Source organism: Platalea leucorodia, assembly GCF_965183815.1.
Source record: "Platalea leucorodia genome assembly, chromosome: 21".
Taxonomy (NCBI): Eukaryota; Metazoa; Chordata; class Aves; order Pelecaniformes; family Threskiornithidae; genus Platalea; species Platalea leucorodia.
Genome location: NC_138843.1, coordinates 2,420,681 through 2,433,860, shown reverse-complemented (window position 1 = coordinate 2,433,860; position 13,180 = coordinate 2,420,681). Strand labels below are relative to the sequence as shown.

At 42.0% G+C, this 13,180-nt stretch overlaps 1 protein-coding gene across 5 annotated transcripts in view; it reads left to right on the top strand.

Annotated features, from left to right (window-relative positions):
* Window positions 1-13,180, top strand: part of CRTC1 (CREB regulated transcription coactivator 1) — a 48,675-nt gene that overhangs the window by 13,115 nt on the left and 22,380 nt on the right. For all 5 annotated transcript variants that reach the window (XM_082331492.1, XM_082331491.1, XM_082331490.1 and 2 more), the window contains exons 2-4: window positions 7,254-7,370; window positions 11,917-12,054; window positions 12,854-12,915. In XM_082331492.1, coding sequence (XP_082187618.1) covers window positions 7,254-7,370; window positions 11,917-12,054; window positions 12,854-12,915 — 317 coding nt within the window. The remainder of the gene's footprint in view (window positions 1-7,253; window positions 7,371-11,916; window positions 12,055-12,853; window positions 12,916-13,180) is intronic.

Here is a 13,180-nt window from a genome sequence, read left to right as displayed (position 1 = left end):
GTCAGTGTTAACTTACCAGTTGTACTCAAACTACAAAAGCATTATATAGATTAAAAAGTCAAGCATTCCAAAAGCCTTTCCAATCTTCATTCTTCTCCTTCTGCGTGAGCAGTATGATAGTCTTTAATTAATTTATCATCTATTCCCCACTCCCCTAGTGAGACCGAGACCCCTGCCTCTTTCAGCACAAAAATAGATAACGGTGGCTTACTGGGAGGCTGTTAAATATCTTGATTTATCCACATTGTTCAGCGGATAGCTCTGGGCCGTAGAGTGCACCAGTCAAACTTTGGTTTGCCGATAGGATAATTAAACCCCCAGGGAAGTGCTCCGCGCCTTACACTGTTAAGGAGTCTGAGTAGTTCAAAAACAACTTAATCTTTACAATATTCTTCTGGTGTGATTATTCTCATTTTATAGGAGGGTGACTAAGATGCGGCAGTAAAATAGAAGAAATTGATGCTTTGAATGTCCAATTTGATACCCTTGGTACTCAGGGGGAAAATCCAACAGCAGGTCTTCAGTTTTTAAAGCGCTTTATACGCCACAGCGCAGGTCCAGTTGACTCCAGGAGAAGCAGTACTGTAGACCCCAACTGGTAATTTTGACAGACCCCCGATATTTTGTGTGGAGTAACCTGAAAATTAGCAATTGCCTCTGCAAGAGGCCTCAATTGCTCATGTGGTGTCCTGAGGAACTTCGGCGGCAGAGGGAAGACAGAAATGCTGGGTGCTGTAACCCGTTCTCTCGTCGGTCGACTCATTCTTTTCATACCTTCCAGCTTCCGCGAGAGTGAAGATGAGGTTTGCTCAGCCATCAGCTTGAGTAGGCAGCCCCGAAACTTAATGTGAAATTGGGCCGTACAGCCGAGTTAGCCCAGGAGCTGAATATTGGAAGAAATCCTCCTTTTGTTGGCTCCCGCTGCTCTCTCTTGTTTCCCTACCACTATCACAAATTCATCTGGTTGTGGGGGGAGCAAGCTACAAGAAACCAAGCTAAACCACACAGTTTTTCCGCTGGTTCAGCTTCTTTAACCAGATTTCTTTCAGGCCATAAGAGTTGGGGTGTAAGGAGAGGGGCAAGGTCGTACAGCTTTCCTGGGAAAGAAAAGGCAGCCGGAGCAGCGGGACCGTGCTCTCCGCGGTGCGATCTGCCTGATTGCGTTATAAAACTACATCCTCCGTTGCTCGTGAAACTTTTTTCTGCTAATAACTTTCTCTGTCTTCTCATTATTGATATTAATTTTAGGTTCTTGGCTTTAATGAGATTGCGTCTGGGTCTGTTGATGTAGAGAGGGACTGGCAGATGAATACCTGCTATAATTAGTGAAATTGTGGCTAACATTTAAATGTTTTTTTCCTTGGCTTACCAGGGTTCTCTTTTATTGATTTGTGAATCCTTCCTCATTTAATTAAATAAATTCTCGACACCTTTCATGGAGGGTGGTTTTAGTAAATGAGCAGTTATTTTGATGTATATTAATTTTAGAAATTGGTTGGGTAGCAAGTGCAGAGTTTTTGAAATTCAAATTCTAATCCGAACTTTGGAATATTAACAGAAAAGGGTTAGTTTGAGGGGAAGGGAGGAGCCAAACTCTTTTGGTGGTCAGAGCAGTTAGTTAATTGTTGGATGGTTTTTGACAAGTTGGACAAAAACGTAAAGAACTTTTTTTAATTTAATAGCTAGATGGGTAATTAGGTGATTTTTAGCTAGCAGCTATATTGCCACGAAGTCTAAACGCAGTAGCTGTGAATCATTAAGTTGCTGTTAACTTATCTTTCTTTTTAAGACTGTATTTGCTTTTCTTATCAACATGAGGATTGTGAATGGGAAGAAATCTCCCTTTGAAGAAAATACTTCCACTGGGACTCCACTGAGTAGCTGGCTTTCTTGGGGGTTTGTTTGACTTAGTGTTTAATTTCATGCTGGAGAAGGAGGCCAGAGGAGCAGCTCGGGAGCCTCTGCCTTCTGCTTGCTCACAGGAGAGGCAGAGCGGGCACGCTTGACCTAGAAAGTGTCTCTCTCGCTGCCCTACCTGTGTGACTTGAAAAGTCCAGTTCTGTGGATAAAAGGGCTCTTGGTCTCTACTGTCCGTCTTTGGCCCTTCTGCAGAGAGGCCAAAAATAGTGATATACGTGCCTTTTCATTGAGGCAGAGCTTTCTACCAAGAGCTGGGCCGTGAGTTCGTTCCTAGGGAGATCAGAAAATAGCAGTGACATATTATTGAGGATGCCAAATCAATCCCAGACGGTTTAAAAACTCCAGGCAACCCTATATTCTTCTCCGTGGCAGGTCCTGCCGCTGGTTGCTCTAGGAGAAAGCCTTCCTGAGAAAGTTCAGGTGTATCCCACTGGGAAACTTTGAACTGATTTGAACAACAGGATTTACCTATAATGCAGTCTCTAAAACTTCCAGTTAATCCTTTAAACAGAATTTAATTTCCAATTAAGCTTTAATAAGACATTTCTAATTTTAATCTGCACTCGTTTTGCTGCTTGTTAGCCTCAACATGCTAAAGAGAAAGCTTTCTCAAGTGAAAAGCTAAAATTTATAAGAAAGCTTGGTATGGAAACTGCAAACCAGCAAAAGAGCAGTTATCATGAGATCTTACTTCCTGTATTCATCAGATACCTTAGGGGGTTTTTATGAAAAGGCCACTCCACCCTCCTATTACGCTTATGGGAGTCAAATTTTTATGTATTCAAAAGGGCATTTTAAAAGAAACGGTTCTAGTGGATTTTGATTGACTCCGTTCCAGTGTCAGATCTGCTGTTTGATTACGGTTGAGTTCTGTCCATAAGTTTTTGTAGTTTGCCCAGAATTTTTGGGGAAGAATTTAGAGAAGTTGAAGTGTTGAATTTTAATAAATGCTTCCTTTGATTCCCATCTGCATATTTTGGACACTTAGAAAGTCTGTAGGAAAACTGGATATGCTTTGAGGGATATGTTTCTCTCCTTTTTTTTTTTTTTTTTTAATGTATAACTTGAATCTCTCCCTACAAACACAGCTGTATATCCAGCAAACTTGAACCCAATCTAAATGGAAAAATTGAGGTAGTTCATATAAATGGGTTCGCATAAACGCTAGTTTCTGGAAGAATGTTCCATTGTTAGCAAGTCAGTAATTACGTTAAATCTAATATTTTTGATTTCTTACCAAAGCTGTGTGTGTCCAGTTCCATTAACCAGAGTGAGATCATGTCAAGTTACTCAACTGTGAGCTGAGTTAGGAATGTAATTGCTTGCAAATTCCTAATTCCTACCTGGAAAAGCAGCTCTTCCTTTCCCGTTTGCTGTACAGATGCTGCTGCTGCCTCGCAGATTGTTACTCTTGCACCTCTGCAGAAATTTATTGGTTTTAACATAACTTCAAATCTGTCAGACCAACAGTGTGTCAACCTTTTATGTGGGGAACGTTTTCAGCTATTCTAGGAAACTGCTTGTGCAGAAGTATTTGCTTTTTAACGATGACATTGGATTTTAACTTAAAATCTTCTTTTTTTTTTTTTTTCTTTCCTTTCAGTAGCGAAAGAGAAATGCTGGTGGAGGGAAAATTACAGATTCAGTTAGGATCTGTCGTTTGGGAAACGTTTCTTCTCAACAAGAACACCAAGCAGAAATAAAACGGTTTAACAAGCAAAAGGTTTTTCCTTACCAAAAGCTTTCTCAGGAAAGAACTGGAATATTTAGCAATATTTTCAACTGTCAAGGAGCTGTTATCTTGGCCACATAATACATAAACTGAGAAGCTGTAATGTAGAGTCACTGAGTTCTCATGGTTCAAGAAATTAATATATCTGGTGAACGCTAAGTAATTCATTATCGTACTTCACTATCTAAATTCATATAGAAAGCAAGTTGCCACTAATTGAGTCTAACCCCAGGAGATAAAGCTAGAGTTGTCATGAGACTTGTTAACATTTTAAGAGTAATCTGAATTTTTTCTATTAAGAAAGGCTTTTTTTTTTTTCCCCCTTTTAAAATAAAACCCCACAACCCCCCTCTTCAAACCTCAGCCCCAAACCCCAAATTGTGCAATATACTTAATTCACCTCACAAGGTAGTTTTACAGAAAAGGGAGGAAATGTTCATTTTAGTCACAACCGACGTCTGTTTTCATTTTCAGCATTGCTTTTCTTTGTGCACAGGTCCCCTTAGTAAGCCTCGAGGCTCCTGAGTTATCCTGAAGAATGACCGTGAAATTTGCAGGTTTTTCCCGATCCTCTGCTTGGAAAGACTTGAGCTGATTTTGCTTGAGATCTCCTGTTGGAATGGCCGTAAGGTCTAATGTCGCAGTGTTTAAAAATGCTTTCTTACCAGCGAAAAAGCTGGAGGTTTGAGGCGCTCAGCAAGCCGGCCTGCTCTGCTTACACTTGATCTCCGTAGATTGCAAGTGGCAGTTGTTGATGGTCTCCTATAAACCGCGGAGTCTGGGGGCCGCTCGCTGCTAAAAGGCAGGAGGCCGAGGAGAGGAACAAATACAGATCTACACGCCGGTGTGATGATATATGATAGCAATAACCAGCAATCAGTTCTCTTATTTTTGGCACGGATCTCCAAAAGTGTTTATCGAAGGTAGCGTTACTAAAATTAATGATACTGCAAAGACATTTAACAAGCTCGGTTTTGAGAACCGCTTTAGTTCTCGATCTCTTGTGTTTCCTCGTTTCCAGGTTTAACTGCAGTGGAAAGACAAATGGTCGTGACCTGTTGTTACATTATGCTTTGGGGTAGGTATGTACCGGGGAAGGCCAAAACGTTAAAAAAACATAAAGCACCCCCCCTCCCTGGGCGTCTTAGAGTAGGTTCTGTAAAAGAAACCAACACCTGTTGAAATAGTTACTTCGATGTTTGGCACAAATCCCAAGCAAGCCTTTTTTTAACAACAAAAACATATGTACGGGCCAGGCAAAAAGCACAGCTAGTTCTGATATTGTGCTTTTAGCGATCTGCAGCTATGAGAGGGGCTGTGACTCATTCAGCGATACCAGCGCGGAGCGTTTCTCTAATTTCGTCTATTGCTTAGAGAGCGCTGGATTGTAATTGCGTGTCAAAACAGTGCGAAAGAAAAGTGTGGGGGGCCCTTTCCTGCTTTTTAGATGGGATCTTGTTGAACCGTTTGATACGGCACGCTGTGAATATTTTATAAGTCTTTGGGCTGAGGGGATTTATCTGTCCTTTGGTTAAAAAAAACCCCATCAGCCGCTTTGTGACTGATATCCTGCCCGAAGAGTTGAGGCTTTTGAGAGCGCCCGTTCCGTAGAGAGGTTTCGTCTCTAAGAGCTGTCTTGTAAGTTTTGGATTAATTCGATCCCTCGGCTAAAGCAGTAGATTTTGACTGTCTGTGTATTTGGAAATTGGTGGCTTCTGAGGGAGATTCTGGGAATAAAAGGTATTCGAGTTGCTTTCCTAGGGATAGTTTTAAAGTCAGAAGAATGCATGCAGTGTTTTCCTCGGGGTGATCTCGTTTTCTCCTCCTGTACTCAGGGACTGTTTTAACATACGTATCCCCAAGCGCCGGCATGCTATAAGCAGACTGGTCCCTCTTCTCTCTGCCCTGTCTCGGCGCTGTCAGCGTGCGGCGTGCTCTCTTCGCTGTCAGCACCGCTCAGCATCCCTGCTTGCGGTATTACCGTTTGATCAGAGGACTCTGCGTAGATCCCCTTGTCAACAGGCAAGGTTCCTTCGCTTTGCTAGAAACATCTTCACTCAACCTCAGGGCCTTTGTGGTAAACCTGTAGAGGCAGGGCCGCTTGTTTCCACCCTGCCGTTTCCTTTGCTTGAAGAAAGTGTAAAGAAAAAAAAAAAAAACCATGTAAACATCCGATTTTGGGGATGCCGTGTTTTCTAGTACTTTTCCAAACGTTGCTCTTCAGAATTGTGGCATTGCGAGGCAAAGGCTTTCGGATCATTTGAATGAAACTAAACCAGATTTGTTGATGTACACACTACAGTACCTTAGCAACCAACCTGCATCTAGTCCAAGATCTGAACGTTTAGTCTTTTAACAATTCTTTGCTACCAATCTAGGAATGTTCTTGCATTTCAGAGTGCAAAAACAGCCAGTTGACATCTAGTGAGGAACAACATACATTATAAAATACGTACTCCTCCACAGTGGGAGGAGAGGGAACTTATGTAAGCTCATTTCTTTGCTACTTTAATTGTAGTTTCTTGAGTCCTTGGAAGATGCATCCCTGGGAGCAGGATTGTTGTGTTCAGATGATTGCAAATTCTGCTTTATCGGTGTAAAATAGGGCTCCGGTGGCAGCATGGTATTAAATCTAGATGTGTTGAGTGGGAACATTACAGAATTGAATGAGAAATCATTTTAAATAGTGGTACTACTAAACTAAAAAAATTGAGAAAGGTCACTAACAAAAGATTAATCAAAAATCGGAGCTCTTATTAACGAGCTGTTGAGACGATATAGTCTTGTGACAGAAGTGACACTGAAAAGAAGTTGGTGTTTGAGTAGAAAAGAAACAGCTTTCTCATGCGCGCTTTTTTTGTACGCCAGAACTGTATACAACTGCGGGAAAGCATACTCGAATCTTTTAGTAGAGAGGTGTCGTTCAGAGCTGAAGAGTGATACCTAGCATTTAGTGAAACTTTGCAGACTGTCGCATTTATTTTCATGCATACCTGTTCAGGAAGGAATTCTTTGCTGTGTTTTTTTCCTTTGGTTGGTTGGGTTTTCTCTGAAAACCTCTGTCTCTGCCCTTCCTGCAGAGCTTTTCCTGGTGCAAGAAACAAGAACACTTACCTAACGGTAGAAAGCTACAACTTGCTATAACGTCTCTGGTACCTAGATTGCTAAAAAGTTGACTATTTGGTTAAACAGTATCCTCACTATACTAAAGTAAGGTGACTTTCTTATTTGTATACCACACACATGAACAGCCGGTTAATTTTGGTATTAGAGTGGTGATCAGGCTGACGGGGGGTTTTTACACCCCGATTTTCAGAATAGCAGGTGGCATAAGAACCGTGTGATGGCACGTGGTGGTTATTTCTTGGAAATCGAATGCGATCGCGGACTAGGAAGTTGATCTTTCTTCCATCGCTTTACACTGTCACTCAGGACCTAACGTGGCAGTTTGCCAGCCGTGCTTTGCGGAGAGGTTGAATTCGTGCTGTTTGTAGATGGTATCCATTCTCGGTGATAACGGACATGGCGTCAAGTTGAGTCGGTTAAAACAGCTGAAAAATAAATGAGTTGCCCTTACACTTTCCTCCTCCTTTTCTTTTAGTTACAGCTGCAGAAAACCCAATATTTGCAACTGGGACAGAGTCGTGGCCAGTACTACGGTGGGTCACTGCCAAATGTGAATCAGATTGGAAACAGTGCCATGGATCTGCCCTTCCAGGTGAGTTTAATAGGGTGTTTCTTTCTTTTTTGGTGATTAATGCTGTGTCTGCATCCTATTTTTCCCTCACAGGAGACCATGAACTAGCTGCTGGTTCAGAACATAGCACCATGGCCTCAGCAGATCACCCTGTTTTAAAAACTTTTGCTCTTTTGGAACAGAACACAGTTGTGTATAGGATGCGTGGATATTTTTCTATTGTATATATCTAGTGTTGGATGTCAGTTCTCCTGTCCCCAGTCGTGATCCTTTTTTGTCAAGAATACGCAGAGGCGATGCGATTTCTTTGTTAGTGAATATTCATGGTGGTGGTGGTTTTTTAATTCAGTACCAAATTCATAACGAAATCTTCTGTGAAGATACTGTAGGCTCAAAGCAAAAGTGGAAGCAAATAATTCAAGGAAAGCGCTGGGAGATGGGGGTCTGGCAGAAGGTGCCCCATGGTGGCGTGCATGTTCCATGGGAGCAACGCGTGGATTTTAGGAGAGGAGAAGGGGAATGGGACACAAACCGGTATCACAACAGTCACTTTTCCCTGGTCTGGCTGAAAAGTAAATGTAGAGATGCACTGCCTTTTTTCTTTCTCCTGCTGTTGTGACTCCAGAGGTAATGCACTATAAACAGAAAATCAGTGTTTTATATGAATGTTTTGCTGTTAGTAAACGTGTTTGGGCAGAAGATGTTGTATAGTGGGTAGGATTAGGTGATGGATACTTTTGGGACTCCTCATTTCTATAGTTAGTTGATTTAGTGTGCTCAAAATAATTAAAATTTCTGCATTAGTTCTCCTTTCTTGAGTAGTAACATTTACATTTTATCTGACAAGGATGTGGTAAGAATTAAATTTTGCAGTTTGTGGTTTTCTGATGAAGGCTGGGTTAATAAATACGGAGAAACTATTGATGACGTCCTCGAATGATGCCTTTTGAAATACAGGTAGACAGCTGAATTTGTGGAGGTTAAAAGCTTGAATCTTGTGCAAGAGGAGGAGCAAATATCTATTTTAATCTGGTTGCCTTTAGGGAATACAGTCCGGAGGTTTGTAATGTTATGAAGTCCTTAGTATTACTCCACAAGCGTCTGGTCTCTTCACGGTTTTGTCTTTAGTTTCTTGTTAAGGAGCTTCATAGTTACTGTTCTTTTTAAGCAGTAGTAATTCAGTATTTTTGTGCTTGATGGCCATTACTGACGGTTATTACAGAGACTCTCTTAGTCCTGAAACTAACAGAGTGCTTGAAAGTGACTACTCAAAAATTTATGAATGACTGGAGGAGAACGTGGAAACAAATTGTCCTTAAACTCCAGGTTTTTATATATTTTTTTCACACACACAAAAATCCAAAGTTGGTACTGTCACAGGTAACAAACGGTGGCAAGCAACAAAATAAAATCATGTATTTGTATCAGTGCTGAATGCTTTCCACGTTGTTCAATTTTAAGCTAAAATACGATGAAATTGCCAAAAGATACTTGTACGATGGCCGATCAGGTGAAGCCTGTCTGGTTGTCTCCGGTGAGAGCGTTAGTGTCTGAGAATCTTGGTTCTTTGCATTTACAGCACAACGGAGCTCTGGCAGAAGCCTTTGGAGCAGTTCCTGTCTCTTTGGTAAACAAGTATTTAGGTTTGTGCAAATACGTATTTAGGACTGGTGTACTGTTTGCCCAGGTAGATACGTATTTTAGCACACGTTACACTTTTTCTGGTATGCACAGTATTTATTTGATTCACCCTCCCAGCGCTAAAGGAGTTATGGTCTGTCACATAAATACAGGTTTTGCCATGCATCCCAGTTTGGAACATGCATAATAATTCCTGTGCAGACTCCCTGGACTTGCTACGGTCTGTCATGCGATTACTTATGATTTATGGGGGATTAATTTGATGCGGATGGTGGTTTCTTTGGCACTGTCTTGGCCTGTGATTTAAGCAATCTCTGAGCATGTGCACTTAGCCTGCATGTTAAACTCCATCGGGAAAGGCAGAATGATTACCCAAACGCTGCTTGGCACCAGGGCACCGAAATGTACACTGTCAGTAGGTACCACTCTTCGCTTTTCCCCTCATCCGCCTTGCTCGTTTTGTTTCGTAAGTCAATGTCTTGATAAATCTTAAAGGGACACTGTTGCTTCAGAGCACTGAGCTTTTTCCTTCCTGTCTGTATTTAGCTGCTTTTTTCTTTTTGATGTTTTGTGGAGTTTTGGTTCTGATCTCAAATCCTTGAATGTCTTTCAGGGAAGCGAAACCGTTCTACTTCTTTATTTTCCAAATAAAACTGATGCTCAGATCTGTTTGGGGTTTTTTTTGTTGTTGTTTTTTTTTTTAATCACAGTTGTTTACTATAGTTAAATATCCCGTGCCCTGCAGGGATGGGGATTTTAATGGAGGGGTGTTGCCGGGGGTTTGGTCCAGAGTAAGTTTCACGGGATGGCTGCTGAGCGAAGCCAGACCTGTTGGAGGTGACACCCATTCTCTCAAGTGCTTGTCTTCTCTTCTGATTTCCCTAAGTGAGTTAGGGATTCCCTTGGGATCTTTGTTCCTGGAAAGCCAGAGAACAGCATTGCCCCAAAATTCCTCGCTCTGTAAATTGTAGCCCTGTGGCGGGGCATGGCCCGTGTTTACTTGTGCCGCTGTTGCACTCAAATTGGATTTTTGTTGTGTTTTTATATGGAAGCTGTGCCAAAAAAAAAGGGAAAACTTAAGAAATAACTGGTTTTGCATTGAACTTTTTGCCTGTGTACTCATATGCATTGGCTTCCTTTTAAATTCCAGGTGAGGTCTGCATTCTCTGTGCTTCAGGCTGGCTTCTCCTTTTTTAGTAACATTGTGGTTGAGACCACTGGCATAGGAAATTGCTTTTCCTGTTGACCTTCCAAGCACACATGTATTTGCAAATTTTGCTGCCTTTTGGGGTAGAATTGATGTAACAGCAGCACAAGGAAGAGGTTGAGACCTTTTGTTGTTCTGGAATGATGAATATTCCCAGTTCTGGGTGGTGCCAGTTAGGGAGACCTAGATTGTTGTTTAGTGTTTGCAGCAGAGATTAAACCAACGTGCTTTAAATTAAAATACTTAAAATTGAGATGCTATGACTTGAGGTTTCTAAGTCTTCATACAAGAAAGCCATACTTGCTAAGGAACTGAAGCAAAACACCGTGATCTTAATGGCTGAGAGTACGGTAAAAAGTCACTGTGCTCTCTTGCTAGCCCCATGTTGACTTAAGCAATATTCTGCTGCATATAAAGCGTTGGCCCTGAAACGAGAAAATAAACACCACAGCCACTTTGCATCCATTTATATTAACACAGGTTGTGTGTGCATAGAGGGAGAGGAGACTAATATATTTGCTAAATAGAAAAGAGTTTAAAATAGTAGCAAGACTCTTTAAATACTACAAGAAAAACATTTAAAAATAAATGTAAAACTTTTTAGAAATAATCATTTAAACATCCAAAGCTGGACACTTTAAAAAGAAAAAAAAAGAGGGGGGGGGAAAAAAAGGATTAATGTGGAAGCCAGATGGTTTCATGGCTTGGCAGACAGGACAGTGCATTTGCCACGTTCAGCACCTGAATGGAGGAGGAAATTTTGGATTTCCAAACAGATGGTGTTGAGGGACTCAGCAAAGCTGTTCACATTGGCAAGGAGTGGAAGACTGTGTAGCTTTTTTTCCCCAGAGGCCCATATATTGCTGTTGAAGTAAGAGCAGAGGTTGACCGTTCGGTACTTCCTTTCCCCCCCGCAGGTATACGCTGGGAAGGGCTTTTGAAAATGTAGAAGTTTTCCAGTTTAGCCTGGGAATTGATCTTCCCTGTCTTTTCTCTGCCATCCTCATTCTCTGAAATCAGTTGCTGACAAGTAAATGCTCTCAGGATATCGGCGCCGATAAGATTCAAAGTGGAATCAACCCACCGAAGTTGACCACGGAACCTGAATGAAATGAAAATCACTTAAAAAATACTGGATGCTGTAACTTTTTCTAGACAGAGGAGGAAGGAAACTGCTTTTCTTTTTCTTTTCATTCTATCAGTGTCCCCTTAAAATAATTATGCTGAAAGGAGGGGTGAAAGGAAGTTTTGAGGGACCGCGGTGTGTTCCGATGAATGTCAGGCTCACCGTGCATCTTCCTCCTGCATCTCCTGCCCTCGTAGCTCAAGCTCTGGTTGTCAGCATGTTCCTTCTGGATGCATGCTGCATGCTACGCCAAGGGAATGTAAACAGCAGTTATCAGTAGGCTCCCCGCCACACTCACTTGTGGTATTTTAGAGATACAAAGGTTGGAGAGCAGTGCTGATTTATGACAGGGCAGGTCTAGCATGGTCTGCCTCCACTTGTCTCTAATCTCTGTCTGGAAGAGAGAGCCTTGGTAATTGCTTTCCACGGCTATAGTGAAAACATTGTTGGAGGAAAAATTTACATGGTTACACTCGTCCGTATCTTTTTTGAGTTTTATTCCTTAGAATAATAGAGCCTTGCATACGATATGAATAGGTTCTGGGTGCTCCTGCATGTATTTTTCTGCTTACAACTTCATGTGTCTCTCTCAGACTCCTTTTCAGTCATCAGGATTGGACACGAGCAGAACAACTCGGCATCACGGTCTGGTGGACAGAGTGTATCGTGACAGAAACCGTCTCGGCTCCCCGCATCGACGCCCTCTCTCTGTGGATAAACATGGAAGACAAATATCCTTTGGTTCATGAGCTGGCAGCGAACTCCTGCCTTTGCCACGATGCTGCAGTTTTCAGTTTTTACAGCTCCCTTCTTCCTCCCCCCCTCACCTGTCAGCGGAGTTGCTTCCCATCTCTGTGCAGTTAATGTCATCTGCTTTTTCTGAACTGTGATCTAGTCTATAAATACCTACTATTCTGTAAAGTAAGCATTTACCTTTCTCTGTTTCCTCAGCTCTAAGTGGGGATAATGATGCACATGAAGCTGAGAGGGCTTGAGATCCTTTGATGGAAAAGGCAAGGCAGTCTTGGTGAAGCTGAGTTTCCCTTCAGAACTGAGTAAATCCAAACCAGAATAATTCTTCGCAGTTCATTGTGCATTTTATTACAAGTTGATTCATCAGTTTAGCATTTGCCAAGCGCTATTTCTTCTTGCCATTTGTGAAAATGAATTAGCTTATTATTTCTGACTGGCTTGAAATGTGCCACAGTCAGACTGGCTTGATGGGGCTAAAGGGGATGCATGAGTGGGAGACTGGAGAGATGACGGCTTCTCGGGGAAGAATTAGATGCTCAGAAAGGGAAAAGGAGGATGGTTGTCCTGTTGCTCAAACATTACAACAATCCAGATAATATTTTGGTTTGAGTGTCCTTTTAAAGTCAGTATGTTCCCCGTAGGGAGTCTGCTTGCCTTTCTCGTGTGAGCTTAGTTGTTCTGACAGGGTGATGTGAATTATTCCTTAGGAAAAGACTTCAAATAGGCCTCCTACTTAAGTGAGACTGTGGTGTTCTTCCCCTTAACTGATGGACTCACGTGGACAGCTGTCCGTATGGCACTGTGTATCTGTCGCCTCCATCAGACACAAGCTGGAGAAGGTTAGTAGCACAAGCGTGTGTGTGTGTGTGTTAGTATTTGCCCTGCGTTCTCTGATACTACAGCACTTTCACCTGCAACAAAGGCCTTTATTGTTCCCCCCAGCAGTTGGTAATCGGAATTGCCGTGACTTCCTGAATTTAGAAATTTTTTTTTCCTTCCATTATGCTTATTCTTTGAGATGACCCGCTTTTAAACTCAAAGTGTGCCAGCTAACGTGATCTTTCTAAGGGTAAATCTTGCCAGGTGTTCCAAGGCACACCCCAA